This window comes from Aplysia californica, unplaced genomic scaffold, assembly GCF_000002075.1.
Source record: "Aplysia californica isolate F4 #8 unplaced genomic scaffold, AplCal3.0 scaffold00040, whole genome shotgun sequence".
NCBI lineage: Eukaryota > Metazoa > Mollusca > Gastropoda > Aplysiida > Aplysiidae > Aplysia > Aplysia californica.
This window is the reverse complement of record NW_004797310.1, coordinates 1676763-1691051: the sequence shown is the minus strand read 5'-3', so window position 1 is coordinate 1691051 and position 14289 is coordinate 1676763. Positions and strand designations below refer to the sequence as shown.

Sequence of the window (14289 nt, the reverse complement as noted above, 5' to 3'; positions counted from 1 at the left end):
AAAGGGATTGGGGCTCATCCAGGCTGGCTAAACAGGTGGGACTTGTGACTTTTTATTTTTTTTTTAATAATTTGATTTTTGGTCAACCTTTTATGTTGTTAAAATATAGATCTATATATTTATATAGTTTCATCAACATCATTGCCTTTCTCACCCTGGATCAGGATATAGGCCACGGACAAACACTTTCCACCTTTCCCTATCCTGGACTAGTCGCTTGATGTCACTCCATGTCTTCACACTTTCCTGTACATCCATTTCCGTAACTCTTCTCCAAGTTCCATGTGGTCTTCCCCTTGATCTTTTACCTTGTGGGTTCCAATGAATGTAACACTTTTCTTGTTATGCAGCTGCTTGACTTCCTAAAAGTGTGTCCAATTCATCGCCAATTCCGTCTTCCCACCTCATCTCTGACTGGGCTCTGTCTCGTTCTTCTTGATACTTCCTCGTTGGTGATCCTGTCTGTCCATCTGATCCTCAGTAACTTCCTTAGACACTTGTTCTAGAAAACCTAGATCCTTTTTATGCAAGTTTGAGATACATTCCATGTCTCACATCCATACAACAAGACTGACTTCACATTAAAATATAGTTTACTGTCACAATAATTTGCTAGCTGCTTGACCCTGCAGCTTGTATGAGGACACCTAGTGCTTACATCTAATTTTAATTTCTTCACCTTTTTAGAATTCGAGTTCAGGTGCCGGGCCTGGGCCTTCCAGTTCTGCTCAGGAAGAGTTCACAGTGAGAATTCCTAGGTTGGTATTGATTTTTTCAAGGCTTCTGTAGATCTACTTCAAACTTAACGTTAGCCTACCAGTTTCTGCTTGGATGATGATTTATTTAGCAGCATAGTCTTATGGATGTTTTATATCATGTACTATTACACATCATGTATGCATAAAATCTGGTTCATGTGCTTGTAGACAGTGAGTCAAGGAAAAAAGATATGATTTCAAAGTGAAGGAAATTCATTGTTGTAACCTCCTACCTAAGATTATAATGTGATTGAAGAATATTAATCTGCCTCCTGTTGAATACCTGCTCATTATGTCTTTCTTGTCTTTGTCTTTACAATTTTTTCAGAGATGGAAGAAAGAAATTCACTATGATGAAGTTTGGCACCGGGACAGCAATTGACTTTGCCAAAATGGGAGAAGTAAGTTTTTTGGGGGTTTTTTGTTTTGTTTTTTGTGTCTGCAGAGGCAGAAGTGCACTTTTCCCCCCCCCCCCCAACCCAACCCAAAGATGCACAAATTTAAGGGGAAAAAACGCCCAACTTTTAAATTTATTGTTATATTTTTTTTCCCTCTATGGTAAGATGAAAATATTTGTAATTTAAGAACCTTGATACACCTCAGTTTCCGATACTGAACATGTCTTTCATTGGGTATAATCATAAAAAGTGTCTTGTTTTCCATCATCAGCAATCAGTAAAGATTGAAAGGGAAAATAATGTGAAAGAATACAGGACGGCTAATGATCTGGACACATTGCCAAAGTTTGGGGCTGGGAGCGAGTATGGCAGAGACCTGAAAGAAGAGTCACGGAGGAAGAAATACGGAATTATGCTGAAAAAGTACAACCCTGATGACCAGCCTTGGCTTCTGAAGACTGGCTCAGGAAAACAGGCTAAAAGGTGAGTGTCAAGAGCTTGTATATATGGGCTGAACAGTTTTTTTTTACTGTTTATATTGAATAAAGTCAAATCAGGATAACCTTCCAAAACATGTTACTTTAGTCTGAGAGGCAAAATTGACTTCCTCAAGGGACAGGTAAAATATCACCTCTGAGGAGACTGTTCTGATCAAATTGTTTAATGTAGAGGAATTCTTAAAGTAAAATATTATGTTGTAAAAGCTCCTGCACACCGTACGTTAAATGTTGTTTAGTACTATCTTTGAAAGACCTCTTAAAGTTTCAAAAGACAGAATATTTTTAGTAGCTTTGAACTTATGAGATATGACAAGTGTGAGGGGTCTAGGAACTCTAATTTAATAAGAAATTTTCAGTTTGGTTCAAATTCTTTTTGTGGGATATTCTAATTCTAGAGCCATAGCATATATCCAGCGTTGAAGTTACTTTGCAAAGTCTCAATAAAATACAGGGAAAGCCAGTCATGGAATTCCTGCCTATCGTTTATTTACCATGGGTTCATCTAATAAAATAGGTACAAAGGAGTGCGAGAAGGAGGCATCACAGAGAATACGTCCTACTATATTTTTACGAAGGCAACTGATGGAGCATTTGAGGCTTACCCAGTGGAAGAGTGGTACAACTTCAGCCCTATTGTACGATACAAGTACCTCAACTCCGAGGAAGCAGAAGAGGAATACAGCAAGTGAGTTCACTTTTAGTAAGAGTTTTACGGTACTTACAACACAATTAGGTCATGCCAAAGATTAGAAGTGTTACGAGAGAGTAACAAACACAAAGAAAGGAGGAGAGATCAGGAAGGTAAATGGCCCGATGGATATTCTCTGATTGTAATGGATGGAGAGCTGTCTTCCATTTCTCTCTGTGTCTTTTACACTGCTGGGGCACTGTCGTATTTCAGAAGGTGGTGTGTCCTCCTTCTTTTCTTTCCTTCTGCTGCTTCTCTATCTATGTCGTTGTTTTTCCTTTTCCGTGCACTTAGTGCTGTGAGGTTAATGTGCTAATTTTTTCTTCAAATTTTACTTAAAGTTTAGCGAAAACGCTTCCATAAATTGTCACTTTCTTGGAAAATGTTTGATGTTACAAAGTCTTTGTTTCCTCGCATTTTTCATGTTCCCCTTTTTGGGGTCTCTTAATTTTTTATTTGTTTGTTTCCATTTTTACGCAGGATTGATTTCAATTACTTTAACAGATACTGTATACTGTAATTAGGTAGCGTAAACACGGCCTCGCGGGCACTCGCGGCCTTCCGACCGCGTGGTATAGGTAAAATCGGGGTAATTCCGATCGCTGTTTCTTTGCTCTTTCGCTATAAAACACCAAATGCCGTACACCTTGTAAAAGTTCAGCTTTTCCTCGTTACAATGGTGTAAGTTGTTTATATGTCCGATTATTAGGAGCTGGAGAATCGCCGAGGAAAGCGAAGCCCCTCGCGGTCAGAATGCGAGGTCGGCCGATTGAAAAATTGACACGCGTGCATTCAAATGCTTCGCGGAACGAGGGATGATTAAATACCGTCTTTTCATTGGCGGAGAACTGTAGAGCTTTAAACGGGCTTTCCCGTGATATAAGTTTAGCCTTTGGCATCTTTATAGAAAACTTTTAAAAATACCGTCAAAATGTTTAAAGATCCCTTTTTACACAAAATATGTATAATACCAACTTATAACAGGTATCAATTAAAAGATCAGTTCATTTTCTATTAGAATAAAGTTATTAGCTTGGAATTATTTTTCATCAATCCTTCCGCAAGACTCGGAAAGCATGTGACCCCGCACAGGGGTACACTACAGTATAGAGCCGACTCGCTCGCCGCGGGGGCCGGTGCGGCGCCGGCGGGGTCAACGCTCGGTGTTTTTGTCGAAATAACGACAGATCATCGTGTTTGAGGCGATAAAATACTGATTTGTAAAGATCTCAGAGTCTTGAAAAAAATTAGGCTCCATATATTTGTTATAGTGATTGTCTGTTAATGTGGAGATGTTTAGTGCACTTGGTACTCTTTTATTGTCTGTCAAACATGGGGTTGCAGCCTGTGACTGACTTCAACAAATTTGATCAAATTTTAAACAACTACTACAATTTTCTTAAAAATTGACGGAGAGGTTAAAGAATGGTACCAAAATGCTCAGTGGATATAGGCCTTTTAAATGGAACAAATAAATTTGGCATACAGCTAGTTTGAAAATTTAGTTTCTGGTACCTACTGTAATGTTTGTTTTGAACTTCATTTTGTTTGCTTCCTCTCAGGCGTGACAGGACTCTGAATTACTTCAGTATCATGTTGAAAAAGCGATATCGGAAAGAGGAAGACAATGTAGATGATGATGGAGATGAAAAGAAGAAAGGGGGCAAGGGCGGGAAAAGGAAGTCAAAGGGTTTGGTGAGTCGAAAATGTGTATGTTGTATCAAATCTTGATTGAATTCCTTCTGATTAATTTATTTTTCCTGTCATAGTTGTAGTGCTTGTGTAGGTTTGTATTTAAAATGTGGTCATCATGAGAATTTTGTTTACAAATTCAAGGCTATGAACATCTCAGACAATACTGGTACACCTCTTGCAGTGTTTTATTTAGTGTATTAAACCTTGGCTTAGTTAATGGTGGCGTACAAATGATCGAGCTATTTTATGAAGAATTTTTTTAAGTATCAATTTTTTATGAATTTTTTTTTTCTCACATGAAAGTTTGAAGATTATGAAAGCCTAGTAAATTTTTGCAAAAGTTACGTGTATATTTTTACATAAATATGCATTTGTGTATGTTTTCACTGGTCTATCTTTTACATGTTTATTGTTGTTAATAGGAGAAGGTGAGCTTCTGTTTCCATTTTTTAAAATGAAATTTTATGGATTCTCAAACAGATCTTGACAGACATGGAGGACTGGGATGATTTGGAAGTTTCTGATGACGATGGTGATGATGACAGCGATGGAGAGAAAGATGATGACACAGATGGTTAGCCCTTGGGGTTTTTTTGGGGGGGAAGTGGGGGGTTGTTGTATAACCGGGGGGTGGGGGGGTTCTATTTTTTTTTGTTGGTGTTTTTTTGTGTTGTTTTTTTTATAAAGTGTGTTTGGCTCATAGTTGAGAATGATGGATTGTTGGTCAGAGATGATTAAAAGAAATTTGTGGATGCTACTATTTCTAAAGCTACAGTTTAAGAAAGAATTAAATAGGAAGGGTGAAAGGTATTCAGTAAAGAAAGTTGTCTGGAAAGAGATGCAAAACTCTTCCAGATAGTGAAAAATGAAGGTAGAGAATACAGAACATTGAAAAAATGAAGATCATACCTTCTAAAAGAGAAAAAGGAATAGAAATTACCCTTGTCCTTCATCAATGATAAACATTTTTTATTATCAACGTGACACTCTTTCAATATGTATGATAACAGTTTTTTAAAATGATTACTTTGCTCTTTCATCCTCTGTTGCCGTTAAGCGTTGAGGGGAGATGCAGTTTTCTATGGTAGGCCAGCTCCGCAGCTCTTTCAGTTGTGATGTTATGTTTTCTTAGGGTTTCCTTGACACCCTCGATCCACCTTTTGCGTGGCCTTCCTCTTCCTCTATAGCCTGAGGGCTTGGTGTTGTAGGCTCTCGAGGCTGGCTGGTCGGGTGACATGCGTAATAGGTGGCTAAACCATTTTATCCTCTCTGTCTTTCTATGTAACGCAAGGCAGGACTCAGTGCCGATAGCTGCTCTTACTTCTTCATTTCTCTGCCTGTCTCGTCTTGTGATGTTAAGGGTTTTGCGGAGACATTTCATTTCGCATGTGGTGATTTTGCTTTCATGGGTTTTGCTTAAGGTCCAGGTCTGGCACTGATAACATAACGTTGGTATGAATATTGAGGTGATAAGCTGTCTCTTTGTGTCCATGGAGATGTTTGGATGAGATAGGGGTATGAGCTGGTAGGTGACAGCGTTGGCTGGCTTTTCGAGTTCGCATTTCTATTTCTCTGTCTATGGTTTTTTGGTGATAAGAAGTGAAAAAATGATTCCTGATGCTCTTGGAATGAAGAGTGCTATTCTCATTGCAGGAACATTTGACCATACCTACAGTGTCTTGGTTACTTTTTTTTTTGTTAATGAAGGTCATTGGTACTTTACACATTATGTAAAATAACTATCATTGAAGTATTTTTTAAAGTCATTCTTAAGTTGATCATGGTATGAAAGTAGTGGTACATTTTTTCGTTAGTAAGTCTCAAGGCTGGTTGAAAACTTTTTATATGAATAAATTCTAACTCTGACTGGTTGTAAAGCCATACATGTCTTTTTTTTTTTTCAACAGGAAAACCACAGAAGAAAAAGAAACCTAAACCGGGTGCCAAGAAGAAAAAGTCAAAAAATGCCAAACAGAATTCTGATGATGAAGCTATTGAAGAAAGTGATGAAGGAGACTACGATGACAGAGAAGTGAGCTTGAACGGATAGCACTTTTTAGGCACATTAAGAAAACCATTCTCTTTGACACTGACTAACTTAATCATTTTGTCATGGCAAATATCATCTTTGATTTGCAAAGTTTTCATTTGTTTTGTTGAAGTAATTTTACAAGAAAGATATTACAGCTGTGATAGTCAAGCTCATAAAGTGTCCTGTCAATTCTTACAGTCCCAGTCATATATATTTCCCTCCCAAGTTCTCCTCCCCCAAGCCCAGTCACGTATATATGTCCTTCATAGGGCACCTGCCCACTGAAACTCCGTCAGGTATTTTTACTGGAATCTATCTAATTGTCGCTGAAAAACATTCTATGTGATATCTTCTAAAACTTCAAACAAAAGAAATATAACATTTTTTAAAATGTCTGCAAAAAACACCAAACACAATGAGTGTTGGCTGGACCTGAGGAGTCTTGGAATCCAGTGTTTCCTGGGCTGGAGGGAAGAGAGGGCTAGAAAGAACCCGCTGCTGTAAAAGTTACGGTGAAAAGGTGTCTGCCTAGAAAGTGAATTGGAAAACTGATACAGAAGGTTCATTTTACAAGTTGCTGTATTAGCTTGATTAATGTATACACAATCAGATTTAATCTCTTGACTTTTTTTTTCTGTTTTGATTGAGATTTTCGTATAGAAGCAGCTAATTTTTAGAATGTTTTTTTGCACCTTTTTTGGGTCTATAAATAACTTTAAAAGCTTTCGTCTGAGAATACATCAGCTGATATAATTCATACAAATCTATTTTTTTCACCCACTTATGCAAATGAAAAAATTTCCAGGTGGACTATATGTCAGACTCTGGTAGCTCTAGCAGTTTTTCTGGGCCGGAAGATGAAGGGAAAGGAAACAAGTATGACGAGAAAGGTGTGGATCAGGAAGCAGGGCTGAGAAATATCTTGGACTCGGAGGCGGAAGACGAAGAGGAGGAGGAAACTCAAAAGGAGGAGCCGGAGGAAGAGCCTGCTGAAAAAGAAGGAGAAAAGAAAGAGGAGAAAAAGAAAGGTATGTCGTGAAATTCTTTATTATGTGTAATACATTCTACAGCACTGTCTTGTAAATATTGATCCTTACAAAAATGGTGTACATTTTCTGTAATAAAAAAGTAATGTTTAACTTGTGGAAACGTTGAACATAGAAAAGTTGCTGAACTGCTTCTTTGCATAGTTACATGCTACATTCTTCACCAGCTTGTGTTTTGTTGTAATGTAATACCATTGTAGCTGTGGGTGTTTATATCACATGTCATAGAAAAAGCGATCACTTTACCATTCAATAGTGTGCAACATGCTTGGGTTCCTGATAATATTATGATTCATTAAACATTGCGCCAGACAGAGTGTGGTGTTATTTCTGTGATTGGCTATGCATTTACAATCTGACTTGAGATGGTCTTGTTAGTTTGCCCACTTTTTCGTTGATAGAACGTGATTCTTGAATGTTAAATGTATTAACTTTAAGGCTGCTTTTCTCTTTCTCTAAATACCTTTAAAAAACTTTGATGTTGTTTTTGCCACATTCAGGGGCTGATGACAGCAGCAGTTCAAGTTCTGAAGATGACTCTGACATTGAGAAAGATGCAAAGCTGGCCTCAGAATTATTCCTGCAGGTAGGAATTGAGTTCCATTTAATGATGAAAATTAATGAAAACTGATACAGCCTTTTCCTCATTGAGTGCAAGAAGAAAATAATGAGAACTATGTAACAGTGGGACTGAATATACTTTTGCTTTATTACCTATACAGACTGGAGAGACTCGTTTTGAACTGAAGAAGAGTTACTTGAAGTGTTTGTTTGAATGTGTTAAAAGTAATGTTTTGCAGGTTTTAAGACTGCTTATTTAATGAAGTGAATAAGTTTTCTATTTTTTCATTTGTGAGACTAAGCTAAACTGAGGAGAAGCTATTGGGGTGCCCTTTATTACATTACACCTATGAAATTCAATTTTAAACATTAAAACTGTTGAGAGCTGAAGAAGATATTTTTTTCAGACCTCTGCAATATATTTAAAAAAGGATTTTGCTTATGATTACCAATGAAATAATGATCATTTGGAATGGAACTGTTATTTCTTTTTTTTTGTATCAAGAAATCAAGAAGTAAATACTGCTTTTGTTAGTATTATTAGATTTTAAATGTAACATTTAGCAAAAATAAAGTTACTGACACTAATTTTGGTTGACGAAGCTGTAAAACCTGGTCACACATGGTTGATTTGAAGTGTACAAGAGTTTCATCTGGATAATCGAGAAAAAATCTTGATTTTCATTGTGTTGGTGTTGGGACTGGGAACCATCTCTGAGCCTTCTGGTATTGGATGTTCTCTTCAACTTACTGGATTCTTCTTTTGACTTAGTTATTTTAATCGATGCAAAAGTTCATCACATGATGTTAACTGTACTGTAAATTTAGTGTTTGTATCTTTCACTACTGTTTTCCCAGAATTTTTAAAATGTCATCAGGCTTATGTTTGTTTTATTGCTTGTTTTATATTTCATTTTGTGTTTTATTTTCAGGGACAGAAGAAAATTAAGAAAGAAAAGAAAGACAAAACTGATGCTGGGTCTGCTGAAGCTGGTGTCAAGACTGATCCCAGCCAGCCAAATGATAAGCAGAAGGAAAGGGGTAGGCTGGATGATAATAGTAATTAGCATCTACATAATGCTCTATTACTTTAGGCAACTAACCCCTGAGCGCTGTACAATAATTTAAAATAGACGGCACATGGGTATGAAAAATTCAGTTGCTGAAGTGACTGACTAGTTTAAAGTTATTTGTGAGTCTTTTCTCTCACTCTCTCTGTATTTGCGTCATTTTATTTCCACCTGGTGTTACATCATGTAGACTTTTTTTTGCATTCACTTAGTCAAATAAATTTTATACTAGGACATTTTTTTTCCTGTTTTCTTAGATCCCTTGATTAAATTTGTAACATTAGAATATAACAAAACTGGGTTTGTATTTGTCTTGATTGCCACAGACTACCATGCTTAGACTTAAACATTTTCTTACTTCATTATACAGGTTTGAAAAGGAAACCAGAAAAATCCTCCGATGGTAAATCTCCCAGTGTGAAGAAGCATAAATCTGATGACAGGTAAGGAAATTCAGTTTTGAGTTTTGATGTATGTGTCTAGTGTTTTGTGTTACAAAATAGGACCATAAGGGACAACAAGAGAATGTGTACAGTCTCATACAAATCACAGTGGGCCAACAAAAAGTGCAAACCACGTCTCATTTATTCATAGGTGCAAAGCACAAGTTTTTTTCTTATTCTCCTTTCCTTGTTGGCCAGACTTTCTCAAACATGAAAGCATGATTATGGGTTTGGCATAAACCTTTGTTCTTCTCCTTATAATGTTGTTATCTCTATCTGGATGGTGTCAAAATTCATTTGGCAGGATGGCATTATATCAAGATCTATATCACTAACTTGTAATATTTGATCATATATGGCGTCCAAAAGAAACTTGAAATTGTAATCACCCATTCATCATGTTATAGGTTTGCACTACCCGCTCATGCAAAATACCAATTTAAAACTGAGTGAATTCTGCATCATCTGACACATTAATATTTCATCTATGTTAAGACTAGAGAAGCCATGGATATGGTCACTCAAAATTGACCTTAAAAAATCAGGCTCAGCAAAATTGTGCGAAATCCGAGAAACTTAAAAGTGAGTTAGTGTGAATATGAGTGCATCAACATTGGTGGAATGAACATGTATTGAATATCAAATGAGAAGGGAATTTTTTGTTGCTGCAATGAACAGCATCTTCTGACGATATTTTCAAACAGATTGGAGAATAGAGCAGTTACAACTATCACACAAAAACCTGGACATAACATGTTCTCATTAGTATTACTTTTGTTTTTGTTTAGGAGCAAATGGTTTTGTGTCGAGCACCAAACCTTTTTTGAACATAGACTGTGTTAGTCAGATTTGGAACATAATCATCTGTCAGTTAGGATCAGAGGTCTCGAAACTGCCCTGGTTTTGGGTGGTCTGGAGTGGAATGAACAAAACGGCCCTAATAAGAATCACTGGATGGCTTGGTTTAGTGGACTACACCGTGCAAGTGCTTGAACGTCATGTCTTACCCTCATTTTCGTCATGGTGTCGTTCAAGTTCAAGTAGACCTCCATTCGTAGCAAAGAACTTTCTCACAGGACTAATGCCACTTGGAAAACCAAATTAAATCAATGTTGGAGTGGTCATCTATAGCCCCGATATGAATCCAACAGATATGTGAAGAGTGTGGCACCGTTAAACAGCAGTTGAAGAAAAGCAACTTTGCTCCCAATTCAGACCCTTTGTTTGCAACTCTCTGTGACATTTGGGATGAAACGACAGATAATTATGTCCCAAATTTAACAGAGTTGATGCCCAAAGGGTTCGTGCACTACACAAAGCTAATGGCCCCTAAGCAAAATGACAATGAGCACATTTAATGTTAAATCCAAGTTTTGCATGGTATTTGTGATTTATCTGTTTTCCGTTCTGTTTGAAACTATCGTGAGAAGATATCTCAAAATAGAATATTGTTTATTGCAATACAAAATTCTCCATTCATTTGATATGTAATGTATGTCCATTCTTCTTCTATCTATATTGATGCTCCTCAATACACGCGCGAAGACAATTTTACGTTTCTTTGAATTCTACAATTTTGCCAAGCCTGATTTTTTAAGGTCAATTTTGAGTGACCATATCTTGGGCGTCTCTTAGTCTTAACATAGATGGACTATTCATGTGTCAGATAATGCAGAATTTATTTAGCTTTAATTTGGTATGCTGCATGAGTACGTAATACGAAGCTTTAAAACGATGATTGGGTGATTACATTTTCAAGTTTTTTTTGGACGCCACTATATTAGATGTTGTACTTAGATGTTTGCAGGTGGTTTGATGATACTACTGAAACTGTAGGTCCTACTTCTTTTCTTACCCCCTTGTTGTCTCTGTCTGTCATTCTTGCTTTTTCCCAGCACTAAAGGACCATTATCGCATCAATGAGCTTCTCTTTTCTCAAATGAAACAAGTTGACACAAGAGGCTAAAAGAATTAATCATCTTTCTCTTCCCCAGTGATGGCATATCAGAGGATGCAATTAGGAGGTACTTGATGCGGAAACCAATGACAACGAAAGACTTGCTGCAAAAATTCAAGTCCAAGAAACTGAACATGACCAATGAGAGAATCACCACCGTCATTGTACAGCTGCTGAAGAAAATCAACCCAGACAAGAAGACAATCAACAAGAAGCTGTATTTGTCTTTGAAGAAACCAGAATGACCGCTGTCGTTTGTTTTTAAGGGAATGAAAGCTGTGTGTGGAAAGGAAGCGTGGGTTCTTATAGAATGTATGTTGACTGGTTAGCATGATTTCGATAATGTTGTCGATTGCTGCAGCCTAGTCAACTTGATTTGAGACTGCACTCTGAGTTTTAGTTTTAGTAATTGTATAGGGGTGGGGAGGATTCCCTTTCTGTAGTCCTTCTTTTTCTAAGTAAATTTCGTTTTACTTTGTTTTTAGTTGCTTTCTAGACCTTTCGAGTTCAAAGACATTGCACAAGTAATTATAATGATGACAGGTTGTCTATCATTAACAGATAATTACAATTTAAAGAGGAAGAGGAGCTCTAGACCTTGCTAGCTAGTATGGTAAAAGAAAAAGTAAAGGAAATAATAGCAAGCAGTTTGTAATGGTCACAAACACCACAACTCACCAAACAGACCTTTCACCTTTCCAAAAGTGGTGCACTTACCTGCTTAAACATATGGTTAGTTGGTTAAACCTTCTTAAGGCTTCACCTTTAAACTTCAATGCCATTTTTTTTTTCTTTTTAAATTTCCAAAAAAACAACACTTGTGGTCTGTCACTGCTTTATACCACTATGATTCATGATCAGTCAAGACAGATGGTTTTCCACTCATCCACATGAATGGAGTAATTTTGTGCTCACTTATATATATTAATTTTTTTTTGTTCGTTGCTGTGTATTTAGCTTTTATTTTTGCAGGTGAAAAAATGTTTTTGTTTCTACCTGAAAGTATGGAATAAATCAAAATTTGAATGTTAACAGTCATTTGTGGAAAAAAACAAACCCTTCAAAATGTACAGGGGTGGCTATCACAAATCACTATAAATCAGTCGCATTAAACAGCTGTTGTTATTCTGATTTGACTGTTGCTATGGACAGCATTAACCTGGTGCTCGTGTTCACGTGAGAATGTATGTTTGTTCGACATGGATTGGGATTTCTTTTTTTTATTTGTTGTGCGATGTGGAAGTGTAACTGATCATGAGATGTCTGTTTTACTAATTGGAGCAGGAGGCTTTGAATAAATGATGTTGATTAATAAATGTACGAGTTTGCAAGTTTGCTCAACTTTCTGTATATTTTCAAGTGGGCTGTAAAGATCAGTTGTGAGACGTGCTGACAAAATGAGTTACTTTTCGCAATCCAAGAAAGGAAGTATTAGCCGAAAATGGAGACTGGGGTAAGATTTATAGATTTTCAATTGGTGCCATTTTCTTCAAGTTTACTGTGTGTTTTAGTATTTCATACTTACAAATCGTACAAACTCCACCTATTAAGTTGAAGTATCAACTTCCATAAGGCTTAAATTCGAGAAGTAACTCGTTTTGTCAGCACACCTCATAAATTAAATTCATGAGGGACACAGCATAACACTCATCCTTGCCTTTGATTAATTATATAGTACAAGTTTATACTTCAATTAATACAATTTAGATCATTCAAAATGTGTGCTGTTTCAACCCTGTCTATGAAGGCAAACATTGACTGAGAGGGATACATTTTCCCTACACTGGACCTGAACTCGCAACTCCTACATGCGAAGGTAAAGAACCTAATAGCTGCACCGCAGACACTGGTGTCTTTTCCTTTGGTTCACATCATACAGATTCTTGTTTTCATGCTACTGCTTTTCAAAATGAAATTGTTGTGTAGTCAATTAAAATTTTAGTTCTTGTGAGAGTTTTTCGGTTCTTGCAACATTATAAAGTCACATGTGCCGAAGGTTAGAGGCGTTACAAGAGAGAAACAAACACAAAAAAGGAGGAGAGGTAAGGAAAGAAGGAGCAAATCACATCAGAACTCCCGCCAACTAAAATTACTAATTGGTTAGAAGTATTTTGCAAAGTGCACAACTGCTGTTAAAAAAGACCTGATACTTTTGTTGTTTTTTTCCATCCCCAGCGGGTGGTTGGCAGGTGCTCTGGTGCGGTTTGCTCCTTCTTTCCTATCAAACATCCATCGTCCTGATCTCTCCTTCTTTTTTTGTGTTTGTTACTCTCTCGTAACACCTCTAATCTTCAGCATCTCTATGACTATGACCTTATTTGGTTGTAAAACTCTTACAAAAACTAAACTTCCATCGCCAATTTTTCCAAAAAGTAGAAAGTCAGGTGGAGGGTACAGCCGAGCAGCTTGTGACACGAGCTTGGCCAACGTACAGATGTTCATGGTTTATGACTCAGGCCTTGTTTACCCCTGACCTTATACTCGGTGCCTATTGGGAGATAGGTTCTCTCATACAAACCAATCACCAACCAATCGTCCAACTCGTGGCCTTGAAAACAAACAAGTTTGTTTTTGAGGCCGTGAGTTGGATGATCGGATTGTGGCATGATGGTCACTTTGCTCCCTACATCTGGCTAGCCCTGCCTATCAAACTGAACAGATGGTGCCAAAGAGCAGTGGGTATTATGTGCGCCATATCGAGCTTTCACACACTCAAACAGAATGCCTTATGAAACGAGATGAGATCAAATAAAAAAGAAATAACTTTATTCGACCAACTGGTTATTTTGATTGGAAGTCAACAGTAGGTAAACATTACATAATTACATCATGTGTACACAATTTTTACTATCAATACCCTTGCATTTTCCCTTTTTACAATTATATTCATGCACACACTCTCCACCATTCTGCAGACTGTGCACACACAAACACGCGTAAGTTCATCTACACATAACAATATATCACCGCTGTTGTACCGAAATCTCCCTGAGGAATGTACTAAGAAGCACACACAGTGAATACCATTTTTGCCTGTCTAAATATATATCCCAAAAGAGACTTGCCAAAAAACAAAATTGTGACTAATACGCAAAATAGCAAGTGTCAGTTCCCTTGTATGAAATCACTTAGTTTCAGTAC

At 37.1% G+C, this 14289-nt stretch overlaps 1 protein-coding gene across 1 annotated transcript; it reads left to right on the top strand.

The window, feature by feature from the left end:
- Positions 1 to 687: 687 nt before the first annotated feature.
- Positions 688 to 12468, top strand: LOC101845222 (general transcription factor IIF subunit 1; the record flags this gene model as incomplete). The annotated part of the gene is given in 12 exon segments (XM_013091559.2): positions 688 to 758; positions 1087 to 1159; positions 1428 to 1639; positions 2171 to 2341; positions 3907 to 4039; positions 4520 to 4613; positions 5947 to 6071; positions 6877 to 7099; positions 7618 to 7703; positions 8611 to 8719; positions 9119 to 9191; positions 11186 to 12468. Coding segments are annotated over 12 exon segments (1578 nt in total), but the record flags the coding sequence as incomplete, so codon positions are not given.
- Between the last annotated feature and the right edge of the window lie 1821 nt (positions 12469 to 14289).